Genomic DNA, 24,476 nt, shown 5'->3' with positions numbered 1-24,476 from the left:
TCCTTCTCCCCCCCACCCCATCCTACCCCTCCTCCACCCTCTATGCAGACAATTTCCGCCATACTCTTTCTCTACTTTTGGACATTATGGTTTGCAGTACAGATACTGAGAGGCTATCACGGTTGGTCCTTTATCTACTTTCAGCACATATCTCCCATCCTGAATGATCCCTCCAACCATCATTGACTTGGTGATCCCTTCTTTTTTCCAGCTGCCCTCTCCCCCAGCTTATGAGGCAGGCTACCAACCAAGGAGCAATATTCCTGATCTTGTCTCTACTGCCCTTGGGTGTCAGTCTCATGTTACTTTATATTTCAGGGGTCATTTTCAGTACTGCTGAGGGGATGGGGACACTTTTACTAATGGTTGCCCCAACACTGTGGATCTGATAGTTTGGTGTGTGGCATTGTTGGTGCCAGGGGACCATGTGGTGCTGGGTATTCAGCTTAGGGCCTCACACATGCTAGTCACATACTCTGTCGCTTGAGCTTTCTTCCCTAGATCTTAACGAGTTTATGGCTACATGTGAGTACTTTCACACTGTTGTGAAGCCATCACCACCTTCCAGTGCCAAAATATTTTGTCATTTTCTCAAATTGAAACAACATACAAGGAGATAGTAATTTCCCATTTCTCTAGTGCTCACCATTCTGCATCAGTTCTGCGTAATTGGCCAAATGTGAAAACCAGTTATTTGTTCATTAGTGATAAATTTATTTCACTCATCTCCAGGGCACTTCATACTATAGCATAAAACAAAAATTGCTTTCTTTTCGTAACCCTTCCCTCCTCTTCATTGTCATCATTATCAACATTGTGGCATCTGGGAGCTGCAGACTTGATTGCCCTCCACTGGGAGCTGCCTGCTTAGCTTTAGTGCTTGCACATTTATTTGCTTGTCAGTGTAGGGACTTGGGTGTGGCGCTTGCAGACACTGGTGAGGTGTACAAGATTTGTACTTGTGCCAAGGACCACACCTTGACACTGGGCATTGCACATGGTGAGATGGAGCTGAGCTGAGGATTGAATTTGCCTCATCTCTGCAGGGCAGGCACTACTACTGAGTCACATCCTAGGTCCTCAAAAGCTTCTTTTTTAAGTCTGAATAATATTCCATTGTATGAATGCATAAAATTTCTCTTTTCCAGCCACCTGTTGGTCTATATTTGGATTACACCTCCCCCCTTCTCATTTTTGGCTATTGTGAATAATACCACAGTGAATATTGTGTACTGATATTTCTCTTACTGCTTTTGATTCTGAATTGCTGGATCATATGGTAATTTAATATTTAAAAAAATAGTTATTTTTTGTGAAACCATATTAGTGATTTCACAGTGGCTGTACATTCCCTCCATAGCATACAAATGTTTAATTTCTCTGCTTTCTCATTAGCACTTACTCTGTTTAATGTTGTTTTTGTTTTTAACCATTGGTATGTGTGTGAGTTTATTTCTGGGTGCAATTATATTCAGTGATTATCAGTATTTGCTTTTATTCTAATACCATGCTGTTTTTATTACTTGTTTATAGTATACATTTGGGAAATGCATTGTCTCCCATCTTTTTCCTTAGGATTATTTTGTTCATTCAGGTTTTTTTCTGCTTCTATGTTGATTATTTCCTTGAAGAATGCCATTGAAATTTTGATAGGGATTGCATTGAGTCTCTATAATAGTTTGGGAGGATGTTCATTTTAACAGTGTTGATTCTGGGGCTGGAAATATTCTAGTATATCAGGTGGGATGTTTGCCTTGCATGTGGCCTACCCAGGTTTGATCTCCAAAGCCCCACATGGTTCCGCAAGCCCACCAGGAAATGATTCCTGAGAGCAGAGCCAGAAATAAGCCTGGGGGCCCCCAAAGAAAACAAAACAGAAACAATGTTGATTCTCTAGATGTTTGTGTTTCCCTCAGCTTTTCAAAAATGGTTAATTTTGTAGCTTTGTTTTCTGCAAAGTGCCTGGATATGATTTCAATATTCATGATTTAGTTGACACTGGCATCTCAGCATGTGGTTTATCCAGGAGAATGTTTCATGTGCATTTGAGTTTCAGAGGTGAAAACCTTATAAACAAATGTGAAACACATCTAGTCTAATTCTTCATTAAGGCTATTGCTTTCTCCTTGATTTTCAGTTTGGTTGATTTATCCAGTATAAGTATGGATATTGAAGTGACCCACAATCATTGATTGCATTGGCATGATGTGTCTCTTCAGGCCTATTACTATTTACTTTATAAATTTTGCTGCCCCTTCATTTGGCTTATACTTGATAATGTTTAGTCATGGTGGTGTATTGAACCTTTATATAATGTCTATCCCTAATATTACTTTTTATTTAAGCTCATTTTGTCTGAAATAAGTTTGGCATCTCTGCCTTTTTAGCTGTGATTTGCTTTTATGAATGTCTTCAAGTCTTTTACTTGGGACCTGTATTTATTATTGAAGTCCTGCAAATAGCAGAAAGATAGATTTTGTTTTCTAAGCATCCAGCCGTTTGAACCTCTGGTTGCCACTCAGACCTTCTCAATGCAGGTGCACAAGCACCTAAGGACACTCATGACTTTCAAGTCTAGTGATCACCCCAAAAGACTATGAATTTGGTGCAAAGCTGCCCTCCTGCATTTAGAAGCCTGAATTCCTGGTCACCCTACAGGTCTCTTCAAACTTGGTACAGAACTGCCTCTGAGTAATTTGTGACTACACCCACCTGCTCACCATCTAGACCTACTCAGACATGGTACACAAGTACATTCTGTTATCAGTGACTTTGAACATTTGGTGGCAAATGTTCACTTAAATTTTGGTGACATTAGTGATATCACACCACAGACACTACCTAGACCTACCTGACTTTGGCAATACAGAAATCGCATGGCAGCTACTTGGGTCAGCCGAGTGCTATAAAGTACGTGGGCCCCAGTTCTTGACCAGACCTGATGGGTTTTGATACCAGACGCAGTGCTAGGCACAGGCACTAGCAGGTGACTGTGAACCTGGGTCACAGAGCAGGTATCCCACACCTCAGTGCTGAGGCAGCTGCAGGCTTCTCATGACTGCAAATTCTCAGCAGTCATCCAGCTTCATACAAACTCTAAGCCACAGTTACATTCTGACCTCTGTGATCTTAAACCCTCAATTGCTACATGAATCTGTTCAAGCACAGAACCTAGACGCTGCATCCTCACATACCGCCAAATATAATGAATAAACAAAGAAATCCAAGAATACTGATGGATGAAGACAAAAACTTGGAACAACCTCAAAAACATCAGAACTTTCCTAGCACCCTGATAAATATTTCAAAACAATAAACCTAATGATGCTCACAGAAATGGTGGTGGTGAGAGAATGGAGGGGTCAGAGAGAGACTTTAGTGGGTAGGCTACTTGCCTTGCACACGACTGACCCAGGTTTTATCCTCAGCACCCCTATGGTATCCCAATCAAACTAGGAGTGATCCCTGTGCAAGAGCCCAGCAAAGTGTGCCCCCCCAAACCAAACCAGTCCATAAAAAGACATTGGGAGGTTCAGAAAGAACATTCGGGAAAGGGCCAATGCCCTTTCCCACCCGAGGTGGCACGGGGTCATAGCTTAGTTCACAATCCAGGAGCATTTCTGCCAGAAGTCACTGGGTTCTGAGATTGGCTTGTGTTCCTCTGGGATCATGGCCGTTCTGGAGCTGGAGGAGCCATTCGTGGGTGGCAACTCGGGTCTCGTCTCTATTCAGAGGATTTTAATTATTGATTCAATCTCCCCTAGAGATACAGGTCTGTTCAGATCGTCTTTCACTTAATGGGTCAGTCTTGGTGATGTTCCTTATCAGATTGAAAACGTTTCCCTCCATTTCTAGTTTGCTGAGTTTTTTTTTTTTTATCATGAGTAGGTGATAGATTTCTAGTTTGCTGAGTTTTTTTTTTTATCATGAGTAGGTGATAGATTTTGTCCATTCTTTTCTGTAACAATTCTGTAAAAAGAAAAAAGAAGCCCACCATCAATCAAATGATGGTGGGCTTTTTCCCCCCTTTTAGCCTGCTGATGAATTGTATTACATGAATTTGAATGTTGTTGCATATCTGAAACAAATCTCAGTAGGTAGTAGTGTTTAAATTCAGTTTGCTAATATTTTAAGAAGTTTTACATTTGTATTAATAAAAGGTACCGGTACATGTCTTTGTCTGATTTTAGTATTATAGTGGTGTTGGCCTCATAGAGTTAGGAAATGTGCACTCTGCTTCTGTAATCTGAAAGAGATTATAGAGAATTGGTGTAACTTTTTTAAGTCGTTGTAAGCTCATGCAAGATTTTCCTTCTGTTTCTGAAAATTATCAATGAATTGAATGTGTTTATTGGTACAGTCATTTTCAGGATTGTTGATGGAGAGGTCTTTGTGCTATTGAAAGGTGACGATTTAATATTAGGCCATATTTTCAGAATAGTCCATGCTAAGTTGCCATAAATATTGTATATGCGTATATTTATGAAATGCTAATAAAATGCAACTGTTTCATTCTAGCCTAGTGTCCTAATTGTAACCTACAAGGAACCTGCAAAATCATCTTCACAGTTTGGATCCTACAAACAAGCTGAATGGAGGCCAGATAGTACCATGATAGCTGTGTCAGTAAGTAGATTTTTTAACTTTTTTAATGTTATAAATTATTATATTGCATTTGTGATTCTTCTTATGAATTTCTTAATCATTTTTTTGTGATAGGAAATGGTGTCCATTTTTTTTCTTTCCGTATGTGTTTTGTCACAATCGTCTCAGATTATAATCAACATCTAAGTTGAATTAGCAGTATGTATGGGATCATTTATTGAAGAATTCCAATATAAATATTGTTATAGCCACTTTGTATGCAAAGTGGCATCATCTCATTTAATTTTTAGGTCAACACTTTGTGCAGAAAAACTTAGTAAATAAAGCGCCAAGAAGTTTTATCTAAAGTTGAACATAATCATTTATGCTGAGTAGATGTTATTTGCTCGAGCGAGCCCAGTAACGTCTCCATTGGAGACTTTGTTGTTACTGTGTTTGGCATATCGAATACTCTCGGTAGCTTGCCGGGCTCTCCGAGAGGGGCGGAGGAATCGAACTTGGGTCGGCCATGTTGGCCGCTTGTAAGGCAAACGCCCTACCCGCTGTGCTATCACTCCAGTTATTTAAACTTGATTACTCAGATTCCCCATCAAGTACATTAACTTATCCCTGCTTTCAGTTTTTTCCTAGTTTTTAATATATACTATTGTCTAGTTTAATCATATGAAGATCCCCAACATAGTAAGAAATACCAAGTAGTTACTTCTCTAGGCCTGAAGAACTGTACCCAGTGTAATGCTCAGATCCTCCCTCAGGAGGCCATGTTACACTGAGGATTGAAGTCAGGTCTTGCATGCATCCATTCTTTGATCTCCTCAGTCCATAAAAGGGCATATTCAGAAAATGAAGCATGTTACAGAAGAGCATTAATAATAGAAAATTTGTAGTGGATGTGTTTTAGCATCTCGAGTCCCTGCTGACCCTGGAGAGAATGCCCATTTTAGAGCAAGCTAATTCTTAAGTGATTTTAAATTCTTAAGTGATTTTAAAGGCCTCACCTGCTAGAACCTCTTTTATATGCTATCCTTAGCTTATCCCCAAGCCAGTTCCCATTTACTTCCTTCATGAAGCTTTTAACTCCAGCCACTCTACCCCTCAGGTAACTACCCCAGCGTCACATACTAGATAACTACAGTCCCTCCACCTCAGTGACAGAAGAACTAAAGTCTGTTGGCTTTATTTTTAGACCAGAAGTGGTTCTCATTAATAACCATATATGCTATGCTAAATATTAGAGCAAAAAATGTTATTTCTGTCCGCAAGTTGGGGGAATAAGATGTATATATCAGAGAAGACAGTGTAGGGTTAGAGAGACAGTACAGCAGATTGGGCACTTACTCAAAGCCAACCTGGATTTGATCCCTGACACCATATGGTCTGGATTTACCACTGTTTGCTTATCCATTCACCTACTGAAGGATATCTTTGCTGCTTCTAAGTTTTAGCAGTTATGAATAAAGCTTCTATAAATATCCTGTGAGGGTTTTTGTGTGGACATAAGTTTAATTCCATTGGGTCAATCTCAGAAAATCTATTAGCTGGATCATATGCACTATCATTGATTAAGCAATGGCCAAGCTGTCATCCAAAGTAGTTTTACCAGTTTGCGCTGCACCATTTACAGAATGACAGTTCCTGTTGCTCTACAATTTCTTCAGCATTCTGTCTTCTGAGAATTTTGAATTTTGGCCATTCTTATAGGTGTTTGTAGTTGTATTTCATCATTGTTTTCACTCTGCATTTTCCTGATAAAGTGTGATATGGATCAATTTTTCCTGTGCTTGTTTGCCGTCCTTATTTCTTTGATGAGATAGTAAGGCCTCTTGACCAGTTGGTTATTTTTAAAATTAAGAGGTTGTTTTGGATAAACCTTTTTTTTTAATGAATTTATTGTGTTTTCAATTGAATCATTGTGAGATAGAGCATTGCAAAATTGTTCATGATTGCATGTCAGTCATACAGTGTTTCAACACCCACCTCTCCACCAGTGTAATTTCCCAGCACTGGTGTCCCCAGTTTCCCTCCCATCCCTTCAAGCAACCCCTCCAAGCCACCCCTCACCCTAGCCTGCCTCTATAGCAGGCACCTCTCTTCTCTCACTCTCTTTCTTGGATAATAGTCTTTTATCCATGTCATGCAAGACTTGTCTTCATACTTTTGACATGTCTTGTTAGAGCAGATTTTAATCTTTTTTTTTTTTTAATTTTTATTAGTGAAACACCATGAGGTACGGTTGTAGACTTACAAATTTTTTGCTTGGGTTTCATTTATACAATGATCAAATACCCATCCCTCCACCAGTGCCCATTTTCCACCACCACGGATCCCAGTATCCCTCCCACCCACCCCCCCCCATCCCACCCTGCCTCTGTGGCAGGGCATTCCCTTTTGTTCTCTCTCTCCTTTTGGGTGCTATGGTTTGCAAAAGAGGCATTGAGTGGCAATCATGTTTGGTCTGAAGTCTACTTTCAGCATGCTTCTCCCATCCTGGGAGGATCCTCCCAACACCCTTTATTTGGTGCTCCCTTCTCTATCTGAGCTGCCTTTTCCCCTAGCATGTGTGGCTGGCCTCAAAGCCATGGAGTAAACCTCCTGGTACTAGCAGATTTTAATCTTAAAGTAATCCAGCTTTTCCATTCTTTCTTTCTTGGGGCTTCCCTTTGACGTTGTATCAGAAAACATAAATCTAAAATAACCTAGATTGTTTGTTTTTATCATCTTCTGGGAGTTTTATAGTTTTGAAAGCTATATTCTTAAAAAGTTTTAATTTGGAGGACTGGGCATACGGCTTAGGTTGAAGCTCTGAGCTCTATCTGGGCACTACATGACCCCTACCCTCGGCACCACCTGGTGGTCGTCCTACCCCCTTCCATCCCCTAGCATTACTGGTAGTGGCCTCCACAAGAATACAAATAAAAAATAAAATGAAAAATTTCCACTTCTATGTTATGAGTTGTTCATGGAATAATAACATACTTGGCACCCTGCTTTTATTTTTTTTATATTTTTCAATCCAGCAATAGCACAGAGGGTAGGGTGTTTGCCTTGCACGCGGCTGACCCGGCCAACCCAGGTTCAATTCCTCGGCGCCCCTCTCAGAGAGCCCAGCAAGCTGTCGAGAGTATCTCACCCGCACGGCAAAGCCTGGCACACTACCCATGATGTATTCAATATGCCAAACACAGTAACAACAAGTCTCATGGAAACGTTACTGGGCCCACTCAAGCAAATCAATAAATGAACAACGGGAGGACAGTCTGACAGTGCTACCATATTTTTCAATCACTGTGAGACAGAGCATTACAAAACTGTTCATAATTGCGTTTCAGTCATACAATGCTCCAAAAACCCATCTCCCCACCAGTGTAATTTCCCAGCACCAATGTTTCCAATTTCCCTCCCACCCTCAACCATCCCCTATTCCCACCTGCCTCTATGGCAGGCATCTCTTCTTTCTCTTTCTCTTTCTGTCTCATTTTGGGTATTACGATTTGCAATACAGATACTGAAAGGTAATCATGTATATCCTTTTACCTACTTTCAGCACTCAGTTCTTGTCCAGAGTGATCATTTCAAACTAATGTTGGCATAATGGACCCTCCTCTATGTTAACTACCGTCCACCCCTGCCCCCGCAATACCCGTGTGGCAATTTCCAGCCATTGACCAGTCCTCCTGGTCCATTTCTCCTGGTCTTGGATATTAAATTTTATGCTTTTTTTTGCCCACAAATTAAGGCAGTCATGCAGTCATTCTGTATCTGTCCCTCTCCCTTCTGACTCAATTTAACTTAGTATGATATTCTCCAAGTTCATCTATTTCATCCACCAAATTTCATGACTTCATATTTCCTAACAGTTGTGTAGTATTCCATTGTGTAGATGTTCCATAGTTTCTTTACCCATTCATCTGTTCTAGGGCACCCAGGTTGATTCCAGATTCTGTGAGTAGTGCTTCAATGAAGTACAGAGGGTGTTTCTGCTGTGGACACCCTGATTTTAAATAATGAATCTATTTGATTTTAAAGTGAGAGCGCTATAATGTCACTACTAATATCTTTTTGATTTGTTGGGGGTAGGGGTGGATTTTGGGCCACACCTCCCTGTGTTTAAGGCTTAATCCTAACTATGTGCTTAGGGATCACCCATGGAGGTGCTCAGATTATCATATGTGGTTCTGGGGGTTGTATCCAGGTCATGTGCATATTATAGCAAGTAGCCTGCTACATCTCTCTACTGTCTCTCTGGACCCATGATGGAAGCTCATTTGACATATCTGCATTTCATTAGTAGAAGATCTAAAACAATGTTTTGTTTTGTTTTTTTTTATAGAAGGCTACCATACAGTGTTAAAAGCTTGGTTTTAGGGGAGATAGCATGAATAGTCTTAAGAGTTCTGTAACTTGATTTTAAATATATGTATGGGATTCTAACTTATACTTGCATCGATTTTCAAATTAATAGACACAGGAGTTTTTTAATTGTTTACACACAGATTTGGGATTTTAAGCTGTGCATTTTCCTTTAGTATGATTTCCTTCTATATTACTATGTATAGTATGTATCTTGAGAGTGAGTTTGGAGGTTCTAGCAGGGTAGCGCAGCTACTCATATACCCTCGATCGAAGACCTCGATTGAAGACCAGTCCATCTCTCTTCAGGGAAGGCCATCCTCTTCAATTGGAGTGGCCGACCTGGGTTCGATTCCTCCATCCCTTTTGGAGAGCCCGGCAAGCTACCGAGAGTATCCCGCCCGCACAGCAGACCCTGGCAAGCTACCCGTGATGTATTCGATATGCCAAAAACGTAACAAGAAGTCTCACAATAGAGACGTTACTGGTGCCTGCCCGAGCAAAATCGATGAACAACAGTGCTACAGTACGTATCTAACACTGTCACTGCCCTCCCGTTGTTCATTGATTTGCTCGAGCAGGCCCAGTAACGTCTTCATTGTGACAATTGTTACTGTGTTTGGCATATCGAATACGTCATGGGCAGCTTGCCAGGCTTGCCGTGTGGGTGAGATACTCTCGGTAGCTTGCCGGGCTCTCTGAGAGGGGCGGAGGAATCGAACTCGGGTCGGCCATGTTGGCCACTTGTAATGCAAACACCCTACCCGCTGTGCTATCACTCCAGCCCTTGTATCTTACAAAGTAGTAAAAAAATTTACTAATCTTTATAATATTCACAGTCTGTGTACTTATTTAAGGTTTTCTTCTTCTTTTTTTTTTATTTGAGCCACACTCAGAGGTACTCTGGAGTTGCTCCCTGCCCCATGTTGGGGGGGGGGGGGGCAGTGTGGTGTTGGGATTGAGGCCAAGTTCTCTGCATGCAATGTGTTTGTTACAGTTCTTTGAGCCTTCTCCCTGGGTCCCTAAGTATTCTTAAAATTCCTGCATTGGATTGATGAAACATGATCTTGTCCCATTTTTAAAAATTTCACTTTGTATTTTTTGGGGGGTGGGTGGGGAGGGATACACCCACCAGTGCTCAAGGCTCACTCCTGGCTTTGTGTTCAGGGATCACTCCTGGAGAGACTGTATGTGGTACTGGGGCATTGCAGAGCAGATGCCCTACCTGTTTTACTGCTGTTCCGGCCCTTAATTCCATTTTTAAGTCTTTTATTTGCCAGGTTGAACATAGTAAAAGAATTACTCAGTTTGAAAGCAGAAGTCATTTCACTTAAAGTTGGGGAGCTAGGTCAACGAGTAGAGCATATGCTTTGCATGTGTGAATGTGTCTGCAGCACAACCAGCTGTGGCCCTGGCTTTGGTGGCCCCTGATGATCTTGCTCTTTTCATTTTCTTGCATTGCTAATGAGGTTTAGTATCTTTTCATATGTTTATTAGTCATTTATAATACGTTTTATAAAGATTTTCAAATCCAGAATACTGTTTTCTCCAGTTTCCAAATCTAGAGTATTAATTCCATGCCTTTTTATCCTGTTGAGTTAAGCTCCAGTGCCAACTGCACTTTTTGCACGTTAGGCATTCACATACCAAATACCACGTAAACGTCATTTAAAACGTTATTATATTATTATTTTTGCACGGTGATTTTACAAGACTGCTAATGTTTTAGGAATGCAGTGTTGTTTAACCACATTGACCCTGACCCTCATGCCCTACTTGGCAAATTCAGTGGTGCAGGCTGACTGTTATCACTGACTATTGTTTAGTCCCTTACTATCTTTGTATTCCACATATGAGATTGTTTAGTGTTTGTTTTCCTTTTGATTCACTTTGCTCAGTGTAATACCCTTCAGTGCCCCCCAAGTTGTATTGAACTGCAGGATTTCATCTTGTTTTAAGCTAAGAAGTATTCTTGGTCTTCTTTATCACATGTACCACGTGTACTTTATCACATGTATCACAACTTCTTTATCCACTCATCTGTTCTTGGGTGCCTGCGTTGTTTTCAGATCTTGGCTGTTATTAAAAAAAAATGCTGCAATGAATATCAGTGCAAATAATCCTTTCAACTTAACATTTTTCTGCTGTTGGGTTAGAAGCTAACAAGTAGGATGGCTGGGTCATATGGAAACTCTATTCTTAACTTTTTGAGAAGTTTCTGTACTGTTTGCCATAGAGGTGAACCAGACAACATTCCCACTGATAGTGAATTAGAGTGTCTTTTACACCCCATCCCTGTCAACACTGATATAGAGCACCCAGCATATATTTCTACTTTTATTATTGTTAAAAATTATTCTGAATTTTGTTTTAAGGTCAGCTGGTAGTTCACAGGGCTTATTCTTGGCTCTGCACTCAGGGATCATTCCTGGTAGGGCTCGGGGGACCATATGGGTTGCTGGGGATTGAACCTTTTGAATAGTTCCTAATCTCTATAGAGGTCGTAATGTCTGTGAAATTTTTATTATAATTTAACTTGAGTCCAGTTTCCTTTTAATATTCTCCATGTTAGACGACTTAAAATTCACATGAGGAGTTTAAATAGGCTTTTGAAAATCATAAATCAATGTATTGCACTAGATATTTGAAATACTGCATAATAGAATTTAGAATTTCTATTTTGACCTGACTTTGCTGGAGAGAAAGCCAATTCTGGAAGGATATTTGAAACCTTGAACAATTTTTCCAGTTTTTTCTTTTTTTAACTTTGGCTGAAACCCCACCTGCCTCAGAAATGGTAAGAATGCAGTATTGGAATAAAGTAACATGGGTAAATATTTGCTCCCTCATTTCATTATGTCTAAAAATGTTTGCTTAGGTATAGCTAAATATATTATTTTCACATAAATATGAGTAACTATTTGAGTTTTCCAGATATATGCCATATAAGGACACTGTTTTTTTTTTTAATTAAAAAATTTTTAAATAGTGAGACATCATGAGCTACAGTTGCAGACTTACACATTTTTGTGCTTGGGTTTCAGTTATACAATGATCAAATACCCATCCCTGCACTGGTGCCCATTTCCCACCACCACAGATCCCAGTATCCCTCCCACCCCCCCCACCCCCTCCCACCCCCCCCTGCCTCTGTGGCAGGGCATTCCTTTTTGTTCTCTCTCTCTTATTGGGTGTTGTGGTTTGCAAAAGAGGCAATGGGTGACAACATGTTTGGTCTATAGTCTACTTTCAGCATGCTTCTCCCATCCTGGGAGGATCCTCCCAACACCTTTATTTGGTGCTCCCTTCTCTATCTGAGCTCCCTTTTCCCCTAGCATGTGTGACTGGCCTCCAAGCCATGGAGTAAAATTCCTGGTACTAATCTCGGCCATTCTTGGGTGTTAGTTTCCTATTTTGTTACTTTATGTTCCCCAGATGAATGCAGTCTTTCTATGTCTATCCTTTTCTTTCTGAGTCATTTCACTTAACATGATACTTTCCATGCAGTACCACTTGTATGTAAATTTCATAACTTTGTCTTTTCTAACAGCTACATAGTACTCCATTGAGGACACTGTTTTTTTAAATTACTATGCCAAACACAGTAACAAGTCTCACAATGTTACTGGGCCTGCTCCAGCGAATCGATGAACAATGGGAGGACAGTGACAGATGTATACTTTAAAACCATTTTTTAGAAAAACTAATAGCTGATGTTCATATTTTGGAAAGTATGTTTTCTCTTAGTATCTTGGTATGTTTCATATCTTGGTATGATTTTATAATCTTGTTTTGTGGCTGCAGCAGAGATCAAACCCAGGGTTTTAGACATGCAATGCATGGATTCTTACCACAGAACCTCATCCTTGGCCCTGTTTGATTTTTTCAAAATGTGTATATGTTAGTCTGAAGCTATACCATATAAAATTTATTTGAAGAGTCAAGAATTTCTTCATACTGCTTTTTGGTTACATTCTTGCTTTAACATTGTGTCTCTGTCCTCTTGTTGTTCACTGATTTGCTCGAGCAGGCACCAGTAACGTCTCCATTATGAGACTTGTTTCTGTTTTTGGCATATCGAATACGTCATTGGTAGCTTGCCAGACTTTGCCGTGGGGACAGGATACTCTCGGTAGCTTGCCAGGCTCTCCGAGAGGGGCAGAGGAATCGAACCTGGGTCGGCTGGGTGCAAGGCAAACGCTGTACCCGTTGTGCTATCACTCCAGCCCAGGAGTTAAACTAGTTTCAGAGTATTAAACAGGACATAGATTTCATCCACTGCCACCGCACTACATGTATGGACTGCAAAGAGTCCATTTTTTCTTGGCAACACATATTTGATATACCCCAAAGAGAGCAAATTAACTCTCAAAAAATAAATTTCTGTGGAGAGAGTGAGTGAATGTTCTAAAAAAGGTGAAGGAGACCCTTAAAAGAGGAAAACTTTAACATTTTCCTTCTAGGTTTGTGGGGGGTTTTTTAATCTTAAAGAAAAAAAGTCTCCCCCATTGACAGATGGCAAGAGTAGGAGTTTAGGCACTTGACTTGCACACACAGACCTGTTAGATCCCTGGTACTACATAAAAACAGAAATGTTAATGGTCCCCAAAGGAGGAATATAGGCAAACAGTTCTTCCCCGTCTTACCTGACCCGTGTCAAGAGGGAAAAGGAGCTATTACCCTGCAGGAAAATCTATATTAGCTTTAAGAGTTCTCAGATCCACAGTAAGATTCAGATTGAAAGGAGAGATGGAAGATGTTCAAGCCTCAGCTGGTAGAGAAATCTTCAATAATGCTGTCATTTGCCACAGTGCCAGTTTGGATGCTTGTGTTGGATGTGTTGTTTTGTGTGTTTGGATGCTGTTTTGGACGGGAGAGAAGGCCTTAGTAGCCTAAGACAAACTCAAGAAAGTGTACATAAAGATTTTGTTTTTTTGATACAGTTTCCTTAAATTACACCCAATGGGTTGTCCTACAAAACACTAATACATGGTTTTTCTCTTACCATCAGAAATTAAATTATACTGTAGCACTGTCCTCCCGTTGTTCATTGATTTGCTCGAGGGGGCCCAGTAACATCTCCTTTGGAGACTTTGTTGTTACTGTGTCTGGCATATCGAATACTTCACGGGGAGCTTGCCAGGCTCTGCCGCGCAGTGAGATACTGTCGGTAGCTTGCCGGGCTCTCCGAGAGGGGCGGAGGAATCGAACTCGGGTCGGCCATGTTGGCTGCGTACAAGGCAAACGCCCTACCGCTGTGCTATCGCTCCAGCCCAAATTATAAATTTTCACCAAACATGTGAATGTCCCTCTACAAAGAGGGATGCAAAACATTGAAATTCTAGCTAGTGCTGTGCTAATATTTTATTACAATTTGTATTATTAAATTTTTAAGTGATTTTTTTATGTGCCCAATTAAACAGTAGCTCTTCAAAAGAGAATTCATAAGAGTGTTTTCAAAGTAATAATGTAATTAAAATTCAGGATTGCAATCATACCCTTAGCCATTAATTTATGGTCAATAAAATTTTTATCTTTCAGACAGTAAATGGCTACATCTTGATTTTTCACATTACATCCGCAAGAGGGGACAAATATCTTTATGAACCAGTGTATCCCAAGTAAGTTTGTTGTCTTTTATTATGTAATATTTAGTTTGCACGTTTTATAATAACAATGCATTACAATTTTAAATTGGTTGATGTAATTAATAATAAATCTAATCCAGCATTTCCTAAATTGCTTTTCTGATATTACCAGATCTTTGTTACTTAGAGAATTCTGTAATTATGTTTTAGTCCTTTAGATTTATTATTTGTATGTTCTAGATCTATTGTTCTTTATTTCTTATTGGGTAGGAGTAAAGTCATGAGGTGAAATGTCATTTAAGCTACAGTCACTTTTTCTGTATATTTTGAATATGTCAAGAAAGTATACATACCCCGGATAGTAGTTACCTCTAGTTTAGAATTTGAGATAATACGAAATTTTGATAATTGTTTTGTATATTTTGTGTGCTTTATTTTTTTCTTGTTTTTTCACCCTTCTTAAATAAAAGAAAATTTATTGAAAGCACTAATGGTGGAAGGTGTGCTGGTGATTTTATGTATGAAACCATACCAAAAACAGCTTTGTAAAACCACATTGATTACACTCTGGACAAAAACTAAGTGTTAAAAATAGGTAAAGGATGTACATGATACCTTTCAGTATCTGTATTATAAACCATAATGCAGGAAAAGAGTGGGGTGGAGGAAAGAAGGAGGGGGGAGGGAGAAGAAGAGAGAGAGACAGAGACAGAGAGAGAAGGAGGGACAGAGAGTGCGAGGGAGAAGGAGAGCCTGCCACAAAGGCATGGGGGTGGGAGGGAAACTCGGGACATTGGTGGTGGGAAATGTACACTGGTGAAGACATGGGTATTGGAACATTATATTACTGAAACCCAATTATGAACATCATGTGAATCTCACTGTGATTCGATTAAAAATAAATAATAAAAAGAAGATTCAGTTGGGCTGGAGGGATAGTACAGCAGGTAGGGCGTTTGCCTTGCACGTAGCCGACTCGAGATCAATTCCCAGCATCCCATATGGTCCCCTGAGCACTGCCAGGAGTGATTCCTGAGTGCAGAGCCAGGAGTAAGCCCTGTGCATCACCAGGTGTGACCAAAAAACTAAAAAAAAAAAAAAAAAAGATTCACGCAGAATCAAACCAAGGTTTTCTTAAAGATTTTGTTCCCCAGGAAGATAAAGTAATAATGAAATTAAAAGTATAGGGATAGGGAGGTAATATCACACATCTTATGTATATTTTAAAATATAATTTAGCTATGTAGATTTTTCCTGTGTTAAACAACTTTGAATTGCCCTCCCCAAAAAATCACATTGCTTACAGTAAACTGTAAAAAAAAATTTGATTGTATAAATGAAAGAACTTTTAAAGTAAAAATACAATTTTTATGATTAGAAAGATAATCTAGATATTAACAAGTTTTTGTATTGCATGCTGCTGTCCCTAGCTTAGCCCTTAACGTGTCATAGATCCCTTGAGTATCACCTGAGCACAGAGCCAGGTGCGGATCAAAAACAAAAAAATAATAATACATTTAACATTTAAACATGAAGTTGTTTTTAAAAATACATCAGTCTTCTCTTCGGTCAGGGCTGTGTCTCGTGTCGATAGAACCTGAGTGCCAGGAATGAAACCTAAGACTTTGGATTGAAGCCTTAGGTTTCATTCCTGGCACTCAAGAAGGGAAAAATGATTAAAGCTAGATGATAATACAAATAAGAGAGGCAGAAAGATTGTACAGGGGTTAGGGCATTTGCCTTGCGTGTGAACAATTTTTTGTTTCTGTCCACCACACTGCATATGTTTGGTTTCCTGAACACTGCCAAGAGTGAACTCTGAGCAGAAAGCCAAGAGTAACCACCCCTAAGCACTGCTGGGCATATCTACTCTTCCCCTCAATAATGAAGAACATAAATGAGTTCTGTCACATTTGTAGATGGTAGAAGACAGTATTCATTATATACGGAATTTTAGAATTAAAAGAAGGGTAAGTAAAAAGTGGGGGGAAATGTTTGTTCTAAATAAGATCAAGGATTATTCACTATATAGGAAACACTATATAGCTAACTAACACAAGCAAAGTTTATGTTAACTAGTAACAAAACAAACAATAAAAAGCATAAAATAGTTTAAACCGTACAAATTTTAATTTCTAAAGACTTAGACTTTCCAATGCTTAGAAATAAATACTGAAATGTCTGGTAGTAGATAAATACATAGTGATATAAGAGCATTGGTTTGCAATAAACTGATTAAAATATTCTTTACCTCAAATAATGTGCAACCATTGAATGTAGTTTTTTAAATTAATCATTAAACCTCTTGTAAAACTTGAGATCTTGATTATATTAAAAGTCAAGTTAAGAAACAAGTCACACAGAATTGTGTAAGTATATGTTCATTTTCCGAAAAGAAAATCTGAAGAAAAACTAAAAAAATCTAATTCATAATAATCTCCCCTGAATGATAGCACTGTAGTGATTTTTCATCTTTTTTCCAAATCTTGAATTTTCCGGTAATTTTGTGTCATGTGCCTTATATTCAGGGTCACTAATTTGACTTTCGGGGGAGGCGTCCTTTATTTTGTGTTGCATCCTGGTATTCTTAGCTCCTTTTTTTGTTTAAGTGCGTGTTATATTCAGTATTGCTAAAATGTAGTTGAACAATATTAAAAGAAACCCATGGTTTTGAAAAATAGCATATGAAAGTAATTTAAAATTGTGTTGATATTCTTGAGTACATAATTTGGAAAAGGATATTTTAGGCTATGTAAAATTCAGATCATAATCTTTTATCTTAGATTTTTCAGTAACTAGATCTTCATCCCCTCCTCTGCTTCCCCTCCCCGCCTTTATTTGGTCAGCTCCATAGCACAGCTTGGGCCTACAACTCTCACACTTGCTGGGTATCGCTGAGGCCCAGCTGGCATTGCAGTGCTGACCTTGCTGCTTACCCTAGAGCAAACTTGGATTCTGACCACAGATGACATCTAATCCCAATAACTCATCACGTCTATGTTTAGTACTCGAATAACAACAATGTCCACGGCAGTAATTTTCCTGAGTTGCTCCCATTCCCCTCCCCAATATAATTGGCACACATTGTGGTAATAGTAATTAGATTTTATGGATGCTGAAGCCAGTTGTTTTTGTTATATACATAATTGGTATATTGGTTATATTTTGAAAATCTGTAAGGTACAGATTCTTTTGTGAACTAATTTGGTAATACTTGGTTGGTTTGGTTGTATTTTAATTAAATTATTGATGCAAAAACCCTTTAGATAGATTTATTGTGCTATTTAAAAATGATGTGGACTTTGTGATAGGAAGTTAATTTACTTAGAAATTTTAAATTCAGTTTTGTGGATAGTATAAAGCTTTTTATTTACTTTTCATTTCAATTGATAGATTTTGGAAAACTTTTGAAGAACTGCTTGGTGTCTAAGATTTCACTTGGGAATTTTGAACAAATATTTCTAAATTCATTTCTATAGCCTGATTTAGACATACTCTTCTTGTAAATGAAAATGCAATAATCAGAATCAGCTGAACTTTAGTTTTATACCACTATAGGTTGTCTGGGTAAGAAAATAACATCTCTTGAAATAGTGAAAATATAGTTGTTCTTTCAACTTGCTAACATAATTTATGTATGTTCATAGTATTCTGGTATAGTATTTTGGGATTTACTTTGGTGTTCCAGAGAAGTTTTAAAAGCAGCTGGAGACATAGCTCAATGGGCTGAGCACGTACTTGTCAGAATCCCAGGTTTGATCCCCAATACTGCATAATTCCCCAAGAGCCATCAGGAGTAACTCTTGGCCACAAGTTGGACCTGAGCACTTCTAGGTGTGGCCCCCAAATAAAAATAAAATACCTTCTTGCCTTCTAAGACCCTCGAGGAGATACCATTTAAACTAAATTAACCTAACAGTACATGCACTCTGCTGTGTTTGACTGTGGATGTTAGGTTGAAGATGAGCTTCTTAAACAGTGTGTTGTGACCTCTTGGGGGCGAGGGATGAGTTATGTAACTAAATGTAGGACTAGCAAAAAACTTTAAAAGGTTGTTTTAAAATACAACTTGTATGTATTTGGGTTTTTATACTTATTTGTGTACCCAGTGTTGCATAAAAGTTTAATTTTAATGTCTGACTTGTATACCTAGTGTATATACACAGGATTGTATAATCTTTTTTTTTTTTGACTAAAGGGGATCATGAGTAGACAAATTTAAGAAGCCCTGGACTAGAAAACTAAGGAAAGAATATTATTGATTTTAAAAATATAGGCATTCTTTCACCATATTGGAGAACTGAGGTTTCAATAAGTAGCCTCAATAGGATGTGTATTGCTTTAGGTCATCATGAGCAGGGATAAAAGCTTAAGCTTTGACATCCAGCTATACCTGAAATTGGATATTTTGCAGCTTTTCTACTGTGACTTCAACTTTTAATATCGCCGCACGACATCTTATTATCTCATTCTTACTTTGGCCAACCTGGCAGGCTGCTGAATGTAACCTGCCCACACGGCAGAGTCTGGCACACTCACTGTGGTGTACCCAATATACCAAATACCAGTAACAATGATGGGTCTCATTCTCCTAACCCTGCAAGAGCCTTGAATATGGCACTTTTTAAAATCTCAGGGCTAGGGCAAAGGAGACGTTACTGGCACCTGCTCAAGGCAATCAACGAACAGCAGGATGATCGTGATCATGACGGAGCCTATTTTTTCATAATACTTATGTCATAGGAATAAATGAGATCATGCTTACTAAATGTTTAAGTGCATATCGTATGGTCACTGTCACTGTCACTGTCCTCCTGTTGTTCATCGATTTGCTCTAGTGGGCCCGGTAACATCTCCATTGTGCAACTTGTTGTTACTGTGTTTGGCATATCGAATACGTCACAGGTAGCTTGCCAGGCTTTGCTGTGTGGGTGAAATACTCTTATGTCTTATGAAAATACAATAATGGTATTATCATTAATATTATCATTAATATGGTATTATGGTATTATCATTAATATTATCATTAATATTCTTTTCTTTAGCAAATTTTAACTTATTTCTAACAATTATATAGTTACTTTAAATACTATATAGTTTATGTTATGTAATTATATACTGCATATTGTAAATCTTTAAATATTTGACTTGGTTGTGTATTTCTTCATTAGAGTTTAATTTCTAGTAACTGCTACATTAAATTAAAAAATTTATGGAAAGTTTTATAGAGCTGCTTTGAGACAACCTATTGTATTTTTGTGCACTGCACTACTTTTTCATTGGCATAATTTGTCTAATGATTTTTAAATTTTTCTTATTTTTCAAACCCTATTTGAAAAATAAGATTTAGAGTAGTTTCTTTGGGTGTTAGGAGGAGAATTATATGAGTTCAGATTTTTAAGAGTTGGAAAGTAGTGGCTCATGTAAGGGTTTGAGTAGTTTTAACAATGTTTAATAAATAATCATGGTCAGCTGTGCTATTGTAAACAGTTATGCAATTCAGAACACTTCTAATCACTTATCCAAAATAGTTTAATCCTATAGTAGCCCTCTGAAATCCTTGCAATTATTATACAGACCAGAGCACAGAGAGGCTAGTTATCCATGTATAACCACAGACTAATAAATGTTACAACATGGATTCAAACATAAATGTTGTAGTTTCAGAGTCTGTGATGTTAATCATCATACTGTACTTTCTAAACTTCTGTTACACAAACTACTTTGGGATTTATTTGGGAGGCATAGGGAATGTGAAAAAAGGAACATTATCTGGAGTGGTTTATAATAGTCCTGAATCATAAAGGCAAAATAACTCTGCTCCATTTAAACACTGTTGTCTCTTGTTTCTCGTCTCTAAATCGTATGAGTTCATCATGAGTTTTCTAGAATGTCTGAACTTCCCTGTAGTGTGTGACAGCATATTAACCTCAGAGTGCATATTATTTTCCATCATGTTCCATCTGGAAACAGGTCCATCTGAGATGCCCCCATTATGACCTTTTGTGGTTTGTATATACTGGTGTTGGCAGCATCCTTTAGGTTGATGTTGGGAGTCAGCCTTCAATAATAATAGTTTTATTAAATGAAATATTCCTTTGTACTAGTTTCACAGATCAGTGTACAGTTGGTCTACTGAAGGTCACCTTGCCTTTTTCTTGCCGTTCTTGGAACTTGTGCAGTTATTGAATGAAATTTTGCAAGGAATAAGGAAAAATACTGTTTATTTTGCTTCAGGAGGTGTTAATATTTATGTATGAGTTTAGGGGTCCATGAAATTGCAGATTACATTTAATTTCAACAGACATCATCATAACATATACTTTGTTGTTAATTTTACCCTTATGCGAGCTTACCACTTCCTTCTTTAGTTAATTTTGGTTTTGGTCAGAGACTAGCCTTATTAAACGCAAAGTTCTAAAAGGAAATTTATGTAATGTATTGAAATGAATTACTTTGAGTTATCAGATATTGAATATTGAAGATATAAGTATTACTCACTGGGGGAAAAAAAAGTCATTGTAAAACAACTACTGAAACTCAGACTTCTGGGTCAGAAATGTATCTCAAACACTTGGTTTGTGGAAAGGTCCTGGATTCTGACCCACTCCCCACCCTGACAGCATCAGTAAGGGTGGTTCTGATTACCTGCAACAGTAGCAGCAATAACATAATCCCAAGTCTACGTGTTTTTCTGCCCTCCCATGAAATCCGACATATTACTTTATCAGATGTTTTAGCTGCTGAATGTTAATGCTAGGTGGGAAGGAAGGAAGAAGATTGAGGGAATCCGTTTCTAACTTAATATAACTTTTCCTTTCAAAACTTCTATAAGGAAAGGAACAAATATTTACTAAGTAAAATCAAGTTTTGAGACCAGTTGTGGCCTGAAATAGTTACAGATGTGAACATTTCCATCACCATTTCTTTATTTTTTTTTTTGCTATTAAGTTTTGAGTATTAAAACCTCTGGCAGATGCATATTTTAATTGCTCTTTTAACGTTTTATATATTTACTAATTCCTGCTGATGTATCCTGGGCTCAGCTTATGAGTTTGCCAAAGCGTTTTAGTTTACCCAAATTTTTGTTTAGTCTTCTCAAAATCTTATATGTGATTGGTTTCAATTTGTATATATTCTGTAATGAAACTGGATAACTCTTAGATGTTAAGCTTAATGTATTTTATGTATCCATTAGCCTATAATTGCATGTGCACTTACTATTAAGACTGATTGATAATGATGTTATTATATAAATTCTTAAGTATTGAAATTGTTATCAGTATTGTGGAATTTCTGGTGTTTAGTTTAACACCTGTGTGTGTGTGTGTATATAATATGACACCCATCACCCAAAAGACCCTCTCTCTTGACAACTCCTTTCCCACCATTGGTCAGCATAGGAATTGTTTTTGTTGCTTTTTGCCAGTTCAGGTATTTTATTCATATTCTCACATGAGTGAAAGCATCCAGTAATTGTCTTTCACTTCCTTTTTCCACTTGGCATAATCTACGCCCGTCCATTTTGTTTCCAAAATGCACGACTTCACCCTAATAGCAGAATAGTATGCCACTGAGTATATATACCAGCACTCAGGCCATTACTACTAAATTCAATAAGCATTTAAGGTGATTATTTGGGCTATTTTGAATAAGACTGTTGTGAAAATAGATATACAGATATTCTCTCAAATTAGTGTTTTCCTATCTTGGCTTCATACCTAGGACTAATACTGTTGTATCATGGCATTTCCATTTTACCTGTTTATTTCAAGGAAACCCCATAACATGGGTTTTTGTTGTTGTTGAGATTTGTTTTTATTGTTGTTACTGAGTTGTGAGTTTTTTTCTGTATCTTGGATATTAATCCTTAGTCAGATGTATAATTTACAAATGTCTTTTAAAAAAATCATAAGCTCACCTTTTTGGTTATGGAGTTGTTTCTTTTGCTTGTATAAGGCTTACCTGGCTCGGTGCTCAGGGATCATTTCTGGTAGTGCTTGGGGGACCATCCATGTAATATCAGGGATTGAATCAGGGTTTGGTGTGTGCAAGCCCAGTTCCTTACTCTTGTACTATCTCTCAGGCCCCTGTGTACTAAGAGGAAGAAGTTAAATCTGTAAAATGAAGAATCCAAAAGAGAAAGAAGCGGTCATCCAGATAACTATAAATCTGTGTCTGGATGATAAGAGGTGCACTAGACTTAGGAAGTAGAGTATCAGGGTATCAGAAGGGAAATTTCCAGGAAAAAAAATCAAAGAGTATATTATGAAACAGGTTCAGTCACATTGAAGATTTTATTAAGGGTTGTTTTGCTCATGGCTATTAAGGAATCTGAAAAAACAAAGTTGGGTGTAGACAAATACAAGCAAATGTGAGCATGTAGTGAGGCTAACATCAGGAAAGTGAACAAGTTATGTAAAGAAGAAAATAATTGCTAAATTCAACTTGACCAAGAAGAGACAAAATTTCCATAATCTTCAGAATGGAAACATTTTGGTATAATCATTTGGGGAGGATGGAAAATTAATACGAGAATCGCTCTACATAGTGTTACTAAAGCGCTACAATAAATATTACTTACAAATGGGCAGATAAGTATGTGAGATCTGGACTGCAGGAATTGAAGTTGGTTGCTTCTTCATTTAAAGAAGACTACTTCTGGGACTGGAGGGATAGTACAGTGGGTAGGACACTTGCATGCAGCCAGCCTCAGTTTGATGCCTGGTATCCAACATGGTCCCCTAGCCCAGTCAAAAATGGTTCCTGAGTGCACAGCCACAAGTAAGCCCTGAGCCCCGCCAGGTGTGGCCCCCAAACAAAACAAAACAAGATTACTTCTCTCTTTGTTAACGCCTCTGGCACAGTTTTTTTAAAAAAGGTTAATGCTCTTTGAAATGGTGGTCTGGGAGTGCAGCAGTGCTCAGGGGCTACTAGGCTACATGCAGTGGTGTGTGAGGGCCTTGTGTTTCCAGCATTCAGATTCAGGAACTTGCACATGTTCAACACATGGGCCATCTCTCTTAAATTCCTCTAGCTTTTTTTTTTAACCCCCTTATTGTGTACATATTTAAATTATATGTATATATTATTTTAAAATAACTATCTATGGAGAATATCTCAGGAAATTTTTTTACAGTCTGTTTGTGATAGTTCAGCTATAACTGCAAGGCACTGATTATTCATCGTATCTTTTTAAAGGATTGTCACACCAATCAAATCTAATAAATGAGTATAAATGTTTGTTCACTTAGCCAATGTAAGTACTCAGACATATAGCCAGGATAAAATATTTTAGATTATGACACAGTAACAACAAATCTCACAATGGAGACGTTACTGGGCCCGCTTGAGGAAATCGATTAATAATGAGAGGACAATGCTAAAGAACAGAATGGTAACTGAGTATCACTAAGCTTCTATATCAGAAAAAAATCTAAAATTTAAGAGGTAAAAGTTTCTGAGCATTATTTCACAAAGCCAGGTAAAGTTTTTGATCTTGTTAGTCTTCACACATAATTTTAATAATATTGACATTGGCTTAAATTAAAAGGATTGTAAGTGAGGGAGAAATTATGTAGACTTTTTTTAAAAAGTCATCATTAAGGTAACATGGTTTACAGTCACATTACGTTTATGTTTTTGAAAATGGCTTATCACCAAGTGCTGATAATATCAGAAATGATATTAAGTTAACCATTAAGATCCAGCATAGACATTAAGGAATAATGATTCAGTGCTATGTGGAAATAAAGGCTCCATAATAATTTCATAATCCTTTTGAAGAATCAGGTGTGACAACTCAGTTAGACTGACCTCTCTACTCTAGTGCAGCCCTTTAATGTCATTAGTTTTTCAAAATTCTCTACTCTCCCATTTTATACCAAGTTTAGGCAAAACATCTCCTTGTTGCTTCCCTGAATTCAACATTAA

The 24,476-nt window shown here is 38.1% G+C and overlaps 1 protein-coding gene across 3 annotated transcripts in view; it reads left to right on the top strand.

The window, feature by feature from the left end:
* RIC1 (RIC1 homolog, RAB6A GEF complex partner 1) overlaps positions 1-24,476 on the top strand; it is a 92,972-nt gene that overhangs the window by 14,631 nt on the left and 53,865 nt on the right. For all 3 annotated transcript variants that reach the window (XM_056130555.1, XM_056130556.1, XM_056130554.1), the window contains exons 2-3: positions 4,519-4,626; positions 14,497-14,576. In XM_056130555.1, the coding sequence (XP_055986530.1) occupies positions 4,519-4,626; positions 14,497-14,576 (188 nt within the window). The remainder of the gene's footprint in view (positions 1-4,518; positions 4,627-14,496; positions 14,577-24,476) is intronic.

The sequence above is a fragment of the Sorex fumeus genome, unplaced genomic scaffold, assembly GCF_029834395.1.
Source record: "Sorex fumeus unplaced genomic scaffold, SorFum_2.1 ptg000079l, whole genome shotgun sequence".
NCBI lineage: Eukaryota > Metazoa > Chordata > Mammalia > Eulipotyphla > Soricidae > Sorex > Sorex fumeus.
Note: the sequence above shows the minus strand (reverse complement) of the source record. Positions and strands in the feature narration are given on the sequence as shown.